General features: G+C 48.3%; 1 protein-coding gene across 1 annotated transcript; it reads right to left on the reverse strand.

Moving 5' to 3' along the window:
• Window positions 1–393: 393 nt before the first annotated feature.
• On the reverse strand, window positions 394–16,737 carry METTL3 (methyltransferase 3, N6-adenosine-methyltransferase complex catalytic subunit). The gene is made up of 11 exons (XM_081167920.1): window positions 16,577–16,737; window positions 14,903–15,105; window positions 11,906–12,301; window positions 6,763–6,938; window positions 4,616–4,832; window positions 3,794–3,981; window positions 3,043–3,081; window positions 2,834–2,942; window positions 2,376–2,441; window positions 2,159–2,271; window positions 394–640 (listed from the first exon to the last, which is right to left on the reverse strand). The coding sequence occupies exons 1-11, from the start codon at window positions 16,668–16,670 to the stop codon at window positions 529–531; spliced, it is 1,713 nt and encodes a 570-aa protein (XP_081024046.1). The 5' UTR covers window positions 16,671–16,737; the 3' UTR covers window positions 394–528.
• Between the last annotated feature and the right edge of the window lie 324 nt (window positions 16,738–17,061).

Consider the following 17,061-nt stretch of genomic DNA (forward strand, 5'->3'; position numbering starts at 1 on the left):
CCAGCCAGCTTCACACGAGAGGGAAAGGAGCAGCAGGAGCTCATCTTCACCTTGCATGGAATTTCCCCCTGCCCTGAAGGGAGGAGAGGGTAGGAGCAAAAGGCCGGCCCCTCATCTCATGCAGCCTTTCAGTGGGACAATCCAAAGCCCAGGAGCAAGGTCTTCCCCATCCCCTCTCCTGTGCCCAGAAGCTTCACCTTGCTGGTGAGCTGCTTCCAAGACCCACCAGCAAGGAATACAGGCAGAATAATAAGGGGTGGGTTAGGATCGAGGGAGTTGCAGCCTTCTACCTATCGATCACCAAGTGCCTCTAGGGGACTAAACAGCATCTTCCACAGGAACTGGGCTCTCGCTTCTACGTCCCACATTCTTCACATGTCTCGGCTATGGAGAAAGAATCCATTTTGTTTTATTTATTTTAGAAAAAAAACACACCCTATATTAGAATACAATCCATTCCTTTTGCCAACACCCCCTGCAAAACACCCCCTTTGGTCCATCGCGCTAAAATCTCCCCTTGTCTCCCCTCTACATGTTCTTGGGCTTAGAGATGATTCCGTCTGGGTAACGTTGTTTGAACTGAGCCACCACATCTGGATCCAGCAGGTGGATTCCGTCCAGCTGGTTACCAAGCGTGATCCTAAGATGTGTGAGAGAGAGCGAGAGAGAGGATTAAGGGAGGGTGGAGGTAATGAGGAAAGGGGGTCTGTATAAAACCTGTGTTGTGGTTCCAGTGTGAGGCTGAGTGAAGGATTGGTTAAAGGGCGCTGGTGGAAAACTATCAGCTGCTGAGATTCGTAAGTGGGAAGAGAATGCCAAGGTATCTTTGGCTGAGCTCAGGCTCCTCACTCAGCCACAGATCGGCTGCATCCTAACCCAACTCATTCCAGTGGATAGGATTGCCCCCTAAATAATAGTAGCAATAACAGTATCTGCCACCTACCCAGATCAGATCACCAGATCTCTGTCTATTTATTTAGAGTTGCCGCCAAGTTGCATCTTGAAGCAAAACAGCCTCATTTGATGGCCACCAGCTTGGATGGCTTTCCAAGAGGATTGGACAAATTTGGGGAAGAGAGGGCCATCGAGGTGCTAATAGTTACATTGGCTATGCTCTGCCTCTACAACTGGAGGCAGTGATGTTTCTGAATCCCAGTTGCTGGAAACCACAGGAGGGGAGATGGTGCCTGTGCTCCAATTCTGCTTGCTGGTTTCCCACTGGGGCATCAGGTTAGCCGCAGTGAGAACTGGGTGCTCGATTAGATGGACCTTTGGTCTGAGAATGCTCTACTCCCATCTTCGGTTGCCAGGCAGGCTTGCTCCGCTCAAGCTGAGCCCTGGCCTGGCTGACTGCAAATGCTGCATAGGGGTTGCAGCTCACATGTTTCCAGCAGCTGAGGCTCTTTGAAGCAGGGATGCTCTTGTCAAACTACAATGCCGGGAATTCTTTGGTTAGGGAGGCCACAACGGTTGGCATGGTTTTAAAGGAGACTTAATTCAGCAGGTTTAAGAGAGAGAGATTCAAACTTTGATTTGTGTAGGGCAGGGGTGGCTAACGTGCTCTCCACATCTGGGGCTGATGGGAGAGGGTAACAACATCTGGATGGCTACTCCTGTCTTAAACCTTTCCAAAGACTATTTGGGGTTGAGTTTCTTAAAAAACAATATAGGGTGACTTCTTAATCTGGCACTAGGAGGAGCTCAGTGACGTGTCTGATGTATAGTCTCAGCAACATCCTTTAAAAAGCACAAGCAAATTCTGAAATTTATTCTGAAGTTTGAAAATCTGTCAAGCGATCTGGACAGACTTAAGATTCTAGAGCTAAATTTTCAAGTGGGTCCCAGGAAGGGCATAAAAATCATTCCCTTTCCTCGCATGGCTTGGATTGGGAACAGCAAAGGATGCCAAGTCAGCCCATTGATCAGTGTAGCTCAGTACAGTCTGCACTGACTGGCAGCAGCTCTCCTGGGCTGCTGATGGGATATTCCCAGTCCTACCTAGGAGATCCCAGGGATCGACCCATGGACCACATTTCAAAATTCTGTCAAAGCAGCATTGTAATGAGAACCATGGGCTTTGCCGCAGAGTTCAAATCTTAAAGAGAGAGTTGAGAGGTCATTCAGCGGTTCAGGGTCAAAAGGGATGGGTGACGCTCACCAGTTGGGCTGGACGTTATGGGGTCGCCCAAAGAGCTCTATTTTGCGGGTCCCGGGTGAGAGCCGCTCGATCATGCCGTAGATTTCGTCTGGCTTGTGACTGGTGGAGCGTACCTGCGGGCGAGTAAATTTCACAGACAGTAAATATTGTGTGTGGGGGGGGGGGATCTTTCCACCGCCCCTGGATCCAATGTTGGGCTGACCCAACTCTGCCTTACCTCTGCCACAATGACGTCGCAGTCGAGACCTCGGTTGAAGCCCTGGGGGTTTCCTTTCACCCCGACCTGCCCGCAGAAAAAGATGGTTCAGGCACAATCAGGCTCCTCCGTAACTTGTGCCCATTTACACGCAATGCTTTGCGTCCTCTGTTGTACCGCTCCTCAAAAGAAGGGACGAGGCATTACCTTCCCCTCTAAGGTGAAGCTGCTAAAAGCAGCTTTTGCAAAGATAGTGTTGGGACTACATCTCCTATCATCTCTTGAGTGTTGGGGCTGATGGGAGTTGGAGTCCAACAACATTTGGAGGGCACAACGTCAGCTATCCCTGAGCTATCCGCTGCAGTGAATATACCATTCCCTGTGTGTCTCCCTCCACCCAAAAATAACCAGGACTCCTGTATGCTTTCCGTTTCCATGGGATTCCTAACCTAATTTCTCTCTCTCCCCATCCCAATTACCAAGCAGTGCTCTTTGCCATGGTTGAGCCAGTGGCCTGTCCGCCCCGTCCGGATAATGCGCTGGAGCTGGTTTGTTTTTACCCAGATTATCTCATCTACTCGCTCGTACCTAGAAAGCAGAGGGAGGGGGGAGGACAGCAGTGAGACTGAGCAGGAAGAAGAGGGGGCACAGAAAGAAGACCCTGCACCGGCTGTAAGAATGCACTTACCCCCAGAGATTCAGGCACTCCCGGCCGAGTTCCATGGCCCTTGCGGTTGCAATGGAGAGAGAAAAGAGCAATATGAATGGTGAATGAATCATGGCTGCTCATAAGAGAAAGACCCTTTCTGCCCCTGTCTCTTGTTGCCCCATAGTTGACTGGGTTGAGGCTGTTAACACTCTTCCCCACTCCAGAACAAGCTTGATCCTACCTCGCAGGTGGGAGAATCTCAATGTGGCCCTCCTGCCTCTTTTAACTGGCCCCCAGGCCACATGGCCCCCTACTTCACAGCCTCCGTACTTTGGCTGTGCTTGGCCTCTGAGAATGCCTCGTGTTTGCCTGAATGGAGGCTAGAGTTCTGTGTGTACAGACCATAGCCTACAGTACAAAGGTAGCATTTAGATTCATTGTTCCATCTGCTTTTTCCTCTTGTTCCACCCCTTCCTGGCCCCGAAAAGGTTACTTAGATCTAACATGGATCTATCTACTGCTCTAAGAAGCCAGGTTCTTCCTGGTTCTCTGGAGGCGACTCTGGGTCTTGCTGCCTGGGGGCTGATGGGAGCACAAGAATATCGGGAGGGCTGTAGGTGTAGTGGTTAGACTGCTGGACCCGGAGACCAGGGTTCAAATCCCGTCTAGGCCATCAAACTCACTGGGTGATGCAATCCCTCTGCCTGCCCTACCTGCCAGGGTCGTCGTGAGGATGAAGGGGAAAGGGGAGATCCTGAGAGGAAGAACAAGCTGGGTTAATGTCCCATACCGGCCGGTGACCCACAGAAAGAGGAACCCCTCGTCCTGCAGGACGGGGATGTTGAGGCGCCTCATCTCGTCGTCCGTGAGGGTCCCGTACGGAAGCTCCATGTGGATGTCCCAGGGCGGGTCGGCCATCACGACAGCAAACTTGCCCAGGATGCTGACGTCAAGGTAGCGGATGTCGCAGCAAATCCACTGGGGGCAAAGAGAGGAAACAGGGAAGGGAATGCCTTAGAGAACATGGAGAAGTGCTTAAAAAAATCAAAATACCGTGGACCCTCTGGATACGGATTTACCGTATTTTTTTCTCTATAAGACTCGCTTTTTCCCTCCTAAAAAGTAAGGGGAAATGTGTGTGTGTCTTATGGAGCGAATGCAGGCTGCGCAGCTATCCCAGAAACCAGAACAGCAAGAGGGATCGCTGCGCAGCGATCCCGCTTGTTCTGGCTTCTGAGATTCAGAATATTTTTTCCTTGTTTTCCTCCTCCAAAAACTAGGTGCGTCTTGTGGTCTGCTGCATCTTATAGAGTGAAAAATACGGTAATTCGTTCCAGGGGTCTCTGCGCACCCCAAAAATCTGTAACCAGAGGCGCTACTTCTGTGCACGGCTGATAGAGCACTTCTGCGCATGCGCGAGCAGTGAAACCCGGAAAAATACTTCCGGGTTTGCTGCTTTTGCAACCCGAAGATTACATATCCAGAGAGGTATGTAACCCGAGGGACCGCTGTAATTAAGGCGACATCCAGAGGATGCTGCCTCGTACCAAGTCATGGATACCTCCCCGCCTCCCTACCGCTGCAGATATCCGCTGCGGCCAGCCCTGGGTACCTGTGGAGGGAAAAGGCGGTCCACACTGGAGTCCCTCCCCACCGCCTGGGGCAGCGCCAGCTCCTGGCCCGAGCTCAGCTCCCGCCCGCAAGGGGCGTCCAGGTCGGCACAGGCGTCGATTTCGTAGTGGACGTACTTGCAGGTGTCCATGTGGAAGCAGGTGTTGAGGAAGGAGCAGTCCCCCAGAGACTCGTCCGTGTGCTTGTTGATGATGCGGCTGCAAGGAGAAGGGGTGGCTGGCTGCTTCACTAGACGACATCTTGCTTCACGTCCACCTTGGACCGTTTCATGTGAAGCCTCTGACCTCGCCCCCCCCCCAACTGCTTGACTGGATGCAATATTAACAGGATTCATCTATTTCTGGGTTTGGGCTTCATGATACGCCACTTTGAAAGGCCCGTGCGAAAGGCAGCCTATCTTAATAATTAGAAATAAAATGGCAAACTAAATATCCCACCCCCTTGAAGGCACGGTTCGGATCTGAATAATTATTAAAGTTCATCTAAACTGGTGGTTCTCAAAAGCAGTGGAATCAGTGATGGGATTATCTGGTGGTGGGAGCTAAGAGGCAAGGGGTTGGCAGCGGGGGCTCTGGAGTTGTAAATGACTATCGGACTTTGAAAAGCTGGCATCGCTGGATCAAATTCATCAGTTTTGTTCGATTAATTCAACTAAACCATTTTAGCTGGATTTTGAATAAATGTGCAATTAATTGTTGCTGTTTTGAATTTTGTTATCATTATTAATTAAATTTCTCTACCTTTGTCAGAGGATCGCCGGGCAGTTTACAGTATGAAAACACAAAAATGTTTAACACAGTACCAAACAAAACAATAACACCCCACCACCCACACAATTTAAAAGGATATAGATCCATGGTTCCCACAGGGGGGCAATTTGATTTTTAAGGGGGGCAATTTGAGAATGAGTTATTAACAGTTAATGGCCTTTTAGGTTTCCTCCACTTGAATAGGAGTTCACTTTTTTAATAATAAGAATTGCCGTATTTTTTAATCTATAGGACTCACTTTTTCCCTCCTAAAAAGTAAGGGGAAATGTGTGTGCGTCTTATGGAGCGAATGCAGGCTGCGTAGCTATCCCAGAAGCCAGAACAGCAAGAGGGATTGCTGCTTTCACTGCACAGCGATCCCTCTTGCTGTTCTGGCTTCTGAGATTCAGAATATTTTTTTTCTTGTTTCCCTCCTCCAAAAACTAGGTGTGTCTTGTGGTCTGGTGCGTCTTATAGAGTGAAAAATATGGTATATGTCATGGGAGGGTGGGGAGAATCAGGATTTTCAAGATGCTTAGGTGGGACATGGCCAAAAAAAAAAAAAGGTTGGGAACCATAGATGGTTTAATTAGCCAAAATCCTGATTATAGAGGAATGGTTTCTCCTGGCACCTAAAGATATGTAGTGAAGCTCTCCAAGGGTGAGCATTCTAAAAGCGGGGAGCCACTGCAAAAAAGGCCCCTTTTCATGTTGCCACATTCTGGACCTCACATGGAAGCGGCCTCAGCTGATCAATGCAGGGTCTGGATCAGTGCATACGGTGAGAGCCTGCCCTTGAGGTAGAGTGGTACCTTGGGTTAAGAACTTAATCCGTTCTGGAGGTCCGTTCTTAACCCGAAACTGTTCTTAACCTGAAGCACCACTTTAGCTAATGGGGCCTCCCGCTGCCGCCACACAATTTCTGTTCTCATCCTGAAGCAAAGTTCTTAACCGGAGGTACTGTTTCTGGGTTAGCAGAGTCTGTAACCTGAAGCGTCTGTAACCTGAGGTACCACTGTATTGCGGTCCTGGGCCCTTTTAGGCTTTATAGGTCAAAACCAACCTTTTGAATGGGCCCAGAAATTAATTGGCAGTCAGTGCAGTTGGGCCAGGATTGCTGTTACATGCTTAAAACTATCTTGCCCCGTGGGTGAGCAACCCGGCAGCCAAGTTCTGCACCAGCTGGAGTTTCCGAACTGTCTTCAGAAACTGGGTCACCTGCATCTTTAGTCTGATTCACTGGGGCTGGTTTTATAAAGCAAGGCCAAGACACAGCATGGCGAAAAGCCTGAGTTCCCAGATCCCGCTCTAAAAGTTTGTGGAAGTCCTGTGGCATTTCCAAAACTGTTTCGGGGCTCACCGAACCCCAGAGGCTCACCGGAAGTGGAGCTTTCGGCACGGCCGGTCGGCGTCGCTGGCCTTCATGCACTCCTCCTTGGTTCCGTAGTCGCAAAACTCTTGCACCTGCGCCCGGCCTCGCGAGCGGAACTTCTCCACGATGGACTGCTCCTTGGCCGTTGTCGTGTTCAGCAGCTCCAAGATCTCCTGGCTCACCTGGGGAGGCAAGGAGGCCGAGACCAGGTCAGTGGAAAGAAAGACATACAAAATTGCCTGGGCTTCCAGTCTTCGTGGTTCCAACTGGAATTAATTTTCATTTTTGGTCTCCATCCAAATTGCTTGCTAAGAGGGCAGGTCTTGGGGGGAGGGTTCTTTTTAAGGGGGGGGGGTATATGTCGTCATATCGGGAGCTCCCACGTGCAGCCAATCCTTCCTGAAAGCAGGGCTTGGATCTAAATGACTGCAAGCCCCACTTGTCTCCTGGGTTGAGTTTGAGCCAGGATGCAAAGGCAAAAATGCTCCTTTGCAGTCCCAGTTTGAAGCCATGCCTGAAATGGAAAGAATCAAGGATTTTCTTCGTTGACGTTGCAACGCTTCATGTCATTGTGATATCAGCTGACTGACAGGTGTGCGGACACACCCACCACAGCGGGGGGGGGGGGAGCTCAGCATCCTTCTTGCTGGCCAGATTCTGTCCCCCACCCCTAGGGTACAGCGTCCAACTGACCACCCACGGAGACAGCACACTGGGGAAATTATGGACTCTAGACCCCAAGCATGCAGACCTGTTGCAATCTGCAGGGATGCCCTGCTGGCCATTTCATTATTTTTTTTAAAATAATATTTATTACTTTTAAACCTTACAAAAAAGAAAAAAAGAAGAAAGAAGAAAAAACAATACACAACACAACATTAACACATTAAACAATACAAAAACCGTACAAAAGCAAAAACAATTCAAAGAACACACATCATACCATCTCAATATCCTCTCTTTCATTCCCTTGTTTCATCGACCTCCTCTCACCTCCCTTTTTGTATTCCATTTCTATTAATTGTTTCAGCAAATCCTTTCCATCTTTCTCTCTTTTCTGTCATATGATTATCTTAACATATTTTAACCTTATTTTCCATTAAAACTATAATGCTTATTTATGCTTAATTCCTTAAAACATTTCTACTAAAGCCATATAATTTCCTTCCAACATTTTTCTAACATTCATTAATTTTACATTATTTCCATATATAGATTTTAAACTTTTTCCAATAATCTTCCACCGTCTCTTCTCCCTGGTCTCGGATTCTGCCAGTCATTTCCGTCAATTCCATATAGTCCATCAACCTGGTGATCTTCTGTCCGAGGCTCTTAACTCTTTTCCAAGTCCCTTCTGCAAGTCTTCTTCATGTTTATACATGCACTTTACTTTGTCTTCTCCTGATCTTGTTCTTATTTTCCTTCCTTTGATGCTGAAAAGTAAATCTCGAGGAAATTCCCACCTAGTATTCCTTCTCAACAAATCAGCCAAATCTCCATAGTTAAAACTAAAATTCACAAGGTATTTCCAATCGTGTTTCAAAGTTCCTCCAAATCTAGCAGTCCCCACAACTCCAGTCTCCTCCTGACCCAAGTCCAAGTCCCAAAAGTCAATAAATCCCTGCATGAAGGGATCTATTCAACTTTCTTTCTCCAATCCAAGCGGGGCTCCAATCCTCAAAGTCTGGCTTTCTCTAGATTCAGTCATAAAAGGCATCCACTTATAGTCATCAAATTGCATCTGTGCTCTGACAACTTTCTCCCCCGCCTTCTCCTCAATTTGCCATGTCAAGGTAGATCCCTGTATCGATTCCTGGATAGTTTCTGTATTAATATTCACTTTTTGTCCCAAATTAGTCACTTTTTGTTCCAAGTCATCCGTCTCTTCCTATGGAGCTGTTCCAGTGAGTCATTAATCTTACATAATGCAACCACTAAGGCTTCTTCTGCCAACATTCTTGACAGTCCAAGGTCAATCCCAGATTCTCATGGTCTTGTTTTACAGCTGGAAATTCCCCACTCAACTCATGTAACAATTTCAAAGGCTTCCTCTAGGGGGAAACAATTTCTACTTGTATCAATCCTTTTAAGCACAATTCAAACAATAGAGTTAGTTTCAATTTTCAATTACATTTACTCCTTTTTAAACGCAGAAGGAGACAATGGAAACAATGTATTTCTCTTCTTTAACTTACTGTCAACAAACGATCTATTCACAGTCAATGAACATATCCAAAACTTCAGTCCTACTAGCAGCCCATTTCCAGGTTCAGAGCGGTGGTAATTTGACTTCACTCTCTCCTGCAGGCTTACGCGGTCTAAAAAGAATTCCCCCCTCTCCTCCTGCTTCCAAGGGGGGTTTGATGATTTTAGCCGATGGAAGTTTAATCCTTTATGGAAAGCTTTCCAAGACTTTAGCTTGCAACCTTTTTGCTCCAGTCTATTTACAAAAGGGGAAGGCGGACTTCCTGTTTGAAACCTCCCCGTTTCGGTACCAAATTAAGACATTTAAAAATCCAATTTTCCGTTCTACTCACGGGTAGTTGTTTTAAAATCGAATTGTCCACAGGAAAAAGTCAGCGCTCTCCGGCAACAGCAATGCGACTTCACTCCGTGAAAGAAGCAGTCAATTCGAAGCACCGCGCCACTCACCCCACGTCGCTCCGGATCCCCGAAACCGGGTTTCCCCGCGAGTAGGGGAGGCGCAAAAGGTGCCAGCCGAATCCCACGTTCACAGGCTTCTCCCGCCTGTGATTTTTTGTGGGTCCCTGCCTTCGCCGTGGCGGTCAGACCCTAATTTCCACGAAGCGAGTTCCTCCCGGTCAGAGGAATTCAGCCATTACCGGAGGCGCTAACCCGGAAGTCCCTGCTGGCCATTTCAGCCACCCAGTGAAGTTCGTGGGGCAGCAGTACACAAGAGAGCCTTCTCTGTGGTGGCCCCCCAAGCTGTGGAATGTTTCACCTTCCAAGGTGCATCTGACCTTCTCATTGCAATCATACCTTGGATCATGAACACCTTGGTATTTGGACGTTTCGGCTCCTGAACGCCACAAACCCGGAAGTGAGTGTTCTGGTGTGCAAACATTCTTTGGAACCCGAACATCCGACGGAGCTTCCGCAGCTTCTGATTGGCTGCAGGAGCTTCCTGCAGCCATTCAGAAGCCGCGCTTTGGTTTCTGGATGTTTTGGAAGTCGAACAGACTTCCGGAACGGATTCCATTTGATTTCCAAGGTACAACTGTGTATACATTTCAACGCCAGATCAAGAATGCCTTTTTTCTGTACAGTACTTTTAGGGGTGCAGCATGAGATCAAAATACACCTCCAGTACAAATGTCTAGGTATTGCACTGAGATCTACACAACCCACTTTGGGACTGCATAATGAAAGGAAGGCTGTCAATGCCTAATCCTAAAATAAAACAAATCTTGCCAGGGCTGGCTGGTGCTCATTGGGTGGAAAGCAGAGAGGCCAACAGCAGGTGGCGCCAGAGGCAATGACAGCTGGAGCCAACTAATTCTCTTTTTCCTGTCATCTTCCTCCCTGCTGACTTCTTCAAGGGCAACACTTAGTCTAAAAAGGAGGTTATTGTAAAGCATCTTTACAATAAGCTAGTTGATTGGATAACTGATGATGCTATTCTTGCCAAAGAGCAAGCAGGATTCAGACAAGGCAGATCAGCTACAGACCTTTGCTTTGTACTAGCCCATTTTATAGATAAGTATGTTAAGAAACCAGGTAGTGTGCTCTATGCAGCTTTCATTGATTTGAAAGTTGCATTCGATTCAATCTCTTGAATAAGACTCTTGGGATAAGTTGAACACTTCAAGTATAGACAAAAGATTATTGTTCTTGATTAAATGCCTATAAGAAAACACTGTGCTGAAAGTGCGTAGCTCTACAAATGGGAAGCTCACAGGAGCAGTGCCAGGCACAAAGGGAGTTAAGCAAGGTTGTATCCTAGCTCCCGCATTTTTTAATTTACATATAAATATTGTATTACCATGCGTTTATCTATATTGCATAGATTTAATATCAGCTGAGGAAGCCCTTCAGGGTCAAACAAGGGAGATATCAGGAAACCTTGTTCTGCCCAAGTTAGCAGTTTGTACCTGCACCGGCCAGCTTGTGCCAGCAGTCTATATCAGCTGTATTGTTCTCGTTACCTTGAAGACTTTTCTATTTTTACCTAAGGATTGTGTTACACAGGAACTCACAAGAAGAAACAGATAAGAAAAAAGACGAAATGCATTACCATAGGTTATATACCGTATATATGAACTGTATATGTTGAACATACTGGGCTAGATCTTTACATTAGGAAATAACCAATAAAATGTTCACTGTTATGATTATGAATATTGTGATTACTGTAGTTTTATCTCAAACAAAAGTAGGCCTGAAAAGACTGGTGACTGGGAGCGGCCGCCGAGACCATATAATACTGGTCTTGAAAGACCTACACTGGCTCCCAGTATGTTTCCGAGCACAATTCAAAGTGTTGGTGCTGACCTTTAAAGCCCTAAATGGCCTCAGTCCAGTATACCTGAAGGAGCATCTCCACCTCCATCATTCTGCCTGAGGTCCAGCTCCGAGGGCCTTCTGGCGGTTCCCTCGCTGCAAGAAGCCAAGTTACAGGGAACCAGGCAGAGGGCCTTCTCGGTAGTGGCACCCGCCCTGTGGAACGCCCTCCCACCAAATGTCAAAGAGAAAAAATAACTACCAAACTTTTAGAAGACATCTGAAGGCAGCCCTGTTTAGGGAAGCTTTTAATGTTTAATAGGTTATTGTATTTTAGTGTTCTGTTGGAAGCCGCCCAGAGTGGCTGGGGAAACCCAGCCAGATGGGTGGGGTATAAATAATAAATTATTATTATTATTATTATTATTATTATTATTATTATTATTATTATTATTATTATTATTATTAATGAGGGCATTCTCAGGATACTGCCAAAGGGAACAGCTGGCTGTGAATTACAAGAAAACTTGAGGAGGAAGTTGGCAGGCTGTGGCATCCTCAGGACAAGACGGGCAAGTGAGGGCTGGAGTTGGTGAGGCAGTGCGCCATTTGCCCTCAGGAACCAGCCTCTGCTGGTTTTTCACGACCACCCTGGGATTTAGCGGCCGTCCCTCACTCCCTCCCCTACCTTCTTGCTCTGCTGTTCCTTCGTTGACTGCTGGCTCAGTAGGCTCTCGATCTCCAGGTCCAGGTCCGAGGCCTGCTTGCGAGACTTCTTGGGGGGCTCCTTGAGCACCTCGGAAGACGCCAAGGCAGAGGGAGCAGCCCCGGAGGCAGAGGCGGGGACCCCGGCATCCTGCTCCCCGGCTCTCCTCTTTGGCCCTCCGGGCCCGACCCCTTCCCCGGAGTCCTTCTTCTCGGCCACGGCACCCATCATGGCGGAGAGCTTGGAGTGGTCAGCGTAGGTGACCAGCATGGGCTGGTCGTCATCCTGGAGGAGGCCCCGTTTGACCTCGATGAGCTCCTGCGCCGCAAACTTCTGCAAGAGGCTTTCCACGCTCCGCTGAGTGGCGGGGGCTTCGGGCTGCGGGACAAGGAGTAAGCCAGTCAGAGGAGGTTGAGGAGGTGTGGACTGGCAGCGTCAGACAACAGGCGAGAGGAAGAGCTGTGGCTCAGTGGCAAAGCATCTGCCTTGCATGCAAAAGGTCCTGGGTTCAATCCCCAGCATCTCCAGGGAGACACCAGTCTGAAGCCGTGGAGAGAGGCTGCCAGTCAGTGTAGGGTATACTGAGACACCTTCCTATGTTTCTATGAGACCAGCCTGTCACAATCAAAACAGCAACAGACTAAGCAAAGCAGAAACAAATAAACTGCTTAACCTCACCGAGTTTATATGGAACATGTAAGCTTTTGCTCTGCTCTGGAGAGAGAGGGGAAATTGCTACAGCAAATGGTAGGCAGGGATGGTCCCTTGGCTCTGCTGAGATATCAGCCTGCTTTTTTCGTCTCTTCCTTTGTCTCATGTGGTAATGGCTGTTCCATCAAACTACCAGAACAGTTTCCATCTCATCTGGTCATTATAATAAAGCTAATTTTAAAAAGTTGCCCAAGCAACTTTTTCCCTCCCCACTCCCCATCCTTGTCTTCCTTTCATGTCTTTTAAATTACAGCCATACCTCGGAGGTCGAACAGAATCTGTCCCAGAAATCTGTTCGACTTCCAAAACATTCGAAAACCAAAGCGCGGCTTCTGATTGGTTGCAGGAAGCTCCTGCAGCCAATCAGAAGCCCTGTAAGCCCCGTTGGACATACGGCTTCTGAAAGAACATTCGAAAACCGGAATACTCACTTCCAGGTTTTGGTCGTTCGGGAGCCGATTTGCTTAGGAGCCAAGGTGTTTGAGATCCAAGGTATGACTGTATAAGCCTGGACACAGACTGTCTCGGTGTTTTGATTTTAATGATCTGCAAGGCCCCTCTGGGAGCCTCTGCCACCGAAGAGTGGAATTTGGGGGTGCATCTGGGGGCAGAAAATCATACTGAAAGAGCCATGGCTTTCGGGTGCCCTGATGGGGAGGAAGCATAGCTAATGCCATTCTGTTTTTATTGTAATTATTTGTAAGTTTTAAACTGGTTTTACATATGTATAAAGTTTTAATTGTATTAATGTCTTATTGTTTGTTATTCGTTTTTTCCCCCTATGTTTTTTAGTGATTCTTGTTTTTATCGGTAGGCCACCTTGAGTCCCGTCAGGGAAAAAGGTGGGAGTTTAAATAAATTAATAATAAAGCTTTAGTTGTTTTTCTTTGCAACAAAGTGGACCATGTCCCGCTCACTTTTTAAAGAATAATCAAGACTCTTAGGATCCTGCAGAGGATATTACTGTAATAACCGGCAGTTTCATGAGAGTATATATTTAAAGAAGATGAATAAAAGAGCAAATTAGGTTAATTTGGATATGCAGAAGATATTAAAAATAAAGGAACTGCAGAAAGAGGGGGAAGGAAGTCAAGTTTTGAAATGTCAAAATGATTGTAAAATTAATGAAATGTTCAAAAGTACAGTGGTAGCCCGCAAGACGAACGCCTGGCGAGACGAAAAACTGGCAAAACGAAAGGTTTTTTCGTTTTCGAGTTGCCTCGCAAGACGAATTTCCCTATGGGCTTGCTTCGCAAAACGAAGCTTGCCCCGGGAACAGCGGGTCTTCTCTTTTGAAGCAAGGGGCGGCGGGGAGAAGCGATCTTCTCCCCGCAGCCCCAGGTCCGGGGACAGCGGGAAGCGCTTCTCGCTGTCCACGGACCAAGAAGCAAGGGGCTGCGGGGAGATCGCTTCTCCCCACCTGCCCCCACCGCCCGGCTTCGGAACGCTGCTCCGAAGCGGGGCGGGGGGGGCGGGCGGGAACACCTGCCCCAGCCGCCCCGCTTCGGAACGCTGCTCCGAAGCGGGGCGGGGGGCGGGAACACCTGCCCCAGCCGCCCCGCTTCGGAACGCTGCTCCGAAGCGGGGCGGGCGGGAACACCTGCCCCAGCCGCCCCGCTTTGGAACGCTGCTCCGAAGCGGGGCGGGGGGGGGGCGGGAACACCTTCTGAGGGCGGGCGGGGGGCGAAAGTCTTTGTCCCCCCTGCCTGCCTTCCCAGGGGCTTTTAAATCGCCCCGGACAGCGGAGAAGTCCTCCGCTGTCCCGGGCGATTTTAAAATGCCGCCTGCCAGCATTTTAAGATCGCTCGGACAGCGGAGAAGTCCTCCGCTGTCCCGGGGTTTTTTAAAATGCTGGGGGTGGGAAGAAAAGCCCTTGTCCCCCCCCCCCCAGCCTTCAGAAGAGGTCCGGGGACAGACTGTCCCCGGACCTGGTCTGAAGGCGGTTTCCCTAGGAACGCATTAATTGATTTTCAATGCATTCCGATGGGAAACCGTGCATCGCAAGACGAAAAACTCGCAAGACGAAGAGACTTGCGGAACGAATTAATTTCGTCTTGCGAGGCACCACTGTAGTGAAATGTAAAATCCTGAAAAGTATTATTATTATTATTATTAAATCCTGCAGAGGATGTGCCGACTCCCAAATAAACCTGGGGGTCCCTAAAAGTGAACAGACCAATGGGAAGAATGTAGACCTTGCTTAGGGAGGGCAAGTCGGGGGCGATGCAGACAAGGACATCCAGTCAGGGTTGTTGCTTTGATGCTCACCGTGGAAATGGCATGGCAGATAGACAAGGCGTCTGTGGGTAGGGCCAGTCCTAAGTCGGAGAGGTGATGCAGGAGCTTCTTCTCAAGCTCAGGATCAGCCACGAGATCCCCCGGCTCAGTGGCAGTGCTGGGTGTGACGGACGAAGGAACCGGACTGTCGCTTCGAAAGGGAGGGCTGAGGGCCAGGTCCGGATTCCTCAGGTCTGATGTAAGGAAACATGAGGTCATTAAAGAAGAGCGCCGTTGCTGGATTACGCCAAAGGCCCATCCAGTCTAGTTTTCTGCTCCCACAGCGGCTTGCTAAAGGAAGCCTGAAAGCAGAAGCCTGAGTATCAGAGCACTCTCCCCATTTGCAATTCCCAGCAAGTGGAACTCAAAGGCATCCTGCCTCTTATGTTCTGCTGTGAAGCTTGCTTGCTGGCCACTTTTGGAAACACGGCGTTGGTTCCTTTTAAAACCGATTTTTTAATGGAGGAAGACAAGCAACTAAAAGAAAGAAGAGTGAAGAAAAGAACAGTTCCCTCCGGATCAGCTCGCATTAAAATTACAGTAACCATGGATACATCCATCTTAGGCTAAGCATATATATTGACAAATGCCCTCCGAAGGCAGGCTTCGCAGCCAGTGAATGATGTAGGCCACTGTCAATTAATAAATGAAAACAACAACGGATACAAAAGCTTTATGGAATGCACAGAAATGGCGAAACTTACCGGGAAAATAAGAAATCGAGATAATAAGAAATCAAGAATGGAAATGGTTTATTGAATATTTACAAACAAATTGTAAACACTTAAAGAGCATTGGGAGGATTATTGTAACAACCTGCAGTTCTATAAGAGTAGGCTTCTTCAACCTCGGCCCTCCAGATGTTTTTTTTGGCCTACAACTCCCATGATCCCTAGCTAGCGGCCAGTGGTCAGGGATGATGGGAATTGTAGTCTCAAAACATCTGGAGGGACGAGGTTGGGGAAGCCTGTATAAGAGTATACATTTAAAACAGATGAACAAATGATTAAGTTAATTTGGAATATGCAGAAACTATTTTTTTTAAAAAACTAAGGAACCGCTGAAAGAGGGGGAAGGAAGTCGCGTTTCGAAGTGTTAAAATGATTTGTAACATTATATAAATGTATAAAATCGAAAAATAAATAAATGAAAGCAACTAGATGATGCACAGACGGGCACCCACGCAAAGACGATGTTGGCCAGAAGATGTATTCAGGCGCAGCGAGGATACTGGATCCGATTCACCGGGGCTCTTAAAAAAAAATGTTCTGGACCCGTTCTTGGGGTGGTTTGGCAACCAACCCTTTTCCCCAGGGAACTTTGGGAACTGTAGCTCCATTACAGAATAGGAGTGTCTCCTGACAAGCTACAATTCCCAGGATTTGGGAAGGCAAAACTCTTTAAAGTGGCATGGTAACGCTTTAAATGTATGGTGCAAACGGGCGCCTCAGCCATACTCAAGAGGAGAATGGACTTCAGCTACTCGCGCCTAGCCTAGGTCCATTAATACCAATGGGTCTACTCTGAGCAGGACTTACTTGGATGCAGCCCTGCCCTGGTGCTTCCTAGCATCCTATCCTATCCTATCCTATCCTATCCTATCCTATCCTATCCTATCCTATCCTATCCACACACCCCTGCGCTTCCTTCGCCTGCTTCCCTTACCCAGGGGGTCCTGCTTGCGCCTCCGCTGCAGCCGCTCCCGCAGCGAGTCCAGCTGCTTCTTGTGAGCCTGGATCGAGCTCCATGTGTCCGACATCGCCCCCGGTTAGCCGGGCAGCAGCTGTCCCGGCAAAGGGGAGGGCCGGGTTGAAAAGGACCGGAAGTACCCCGTGGGGGACGGAGATAAGGGAAGCGCACTTCCCGTCGCGTGCCCGTAGTTCGAAGCTGAAACCGGGCAGCCGGTGGGGAGCCGCCATCTTCGCTTAAGGCGGCGAAGCTCAAGGGGCCATTTTTGTAGTGGGTTCGAGTCTCTACGCTACCAACGTAAGAAAGTACAGTACAATGCTTTTGTCCGGAGGCTGGGACGGATGAGAGCTGAACTGCTGGAGAGCCGCAGCCATTGGATCACACACACACACAGTGCTTTTTTTCTTTAAAAAATGTTTAGGGGATACTCTCATTTGGATTCAAGAAAAATCACCATTTTA

Source organism: Podarcis bocagei (assembly GCF_964188305.1).
Source record: "Podarcis bocagei genome assembly, chromosome: 13".
Classification (NCBI taxonomy): Eukaryota; Metazoa; Chordata; class Lepidosauria; order Squamata; family Lacertidae; genus Podarcis; species Podarcis bocagei.

Coding starts and splice junctions, on each gene's coding strand:
- METTL3 (XM_081167920.1), bottom strand. CDS start 16,670: ATGTCGGACACATGGAGCTCGATCCAGGCTCACAAGAAGCAGCTGGAC. Junction 4,833..6,762: donor TGCCGAAAGCTCCACTTCCG/GTGAGCCTCTGG, acceptor TTCTCCTTGCAG/CCGCATCATCAACAAGCACA. Junction 2,943..3,042: donor GAGTGCCTGAATCTCTGGGG/GTAAGTGCATTC, acceptor TCTGCTTTCTAG/GTACGAGCGAGTAGATGAGA.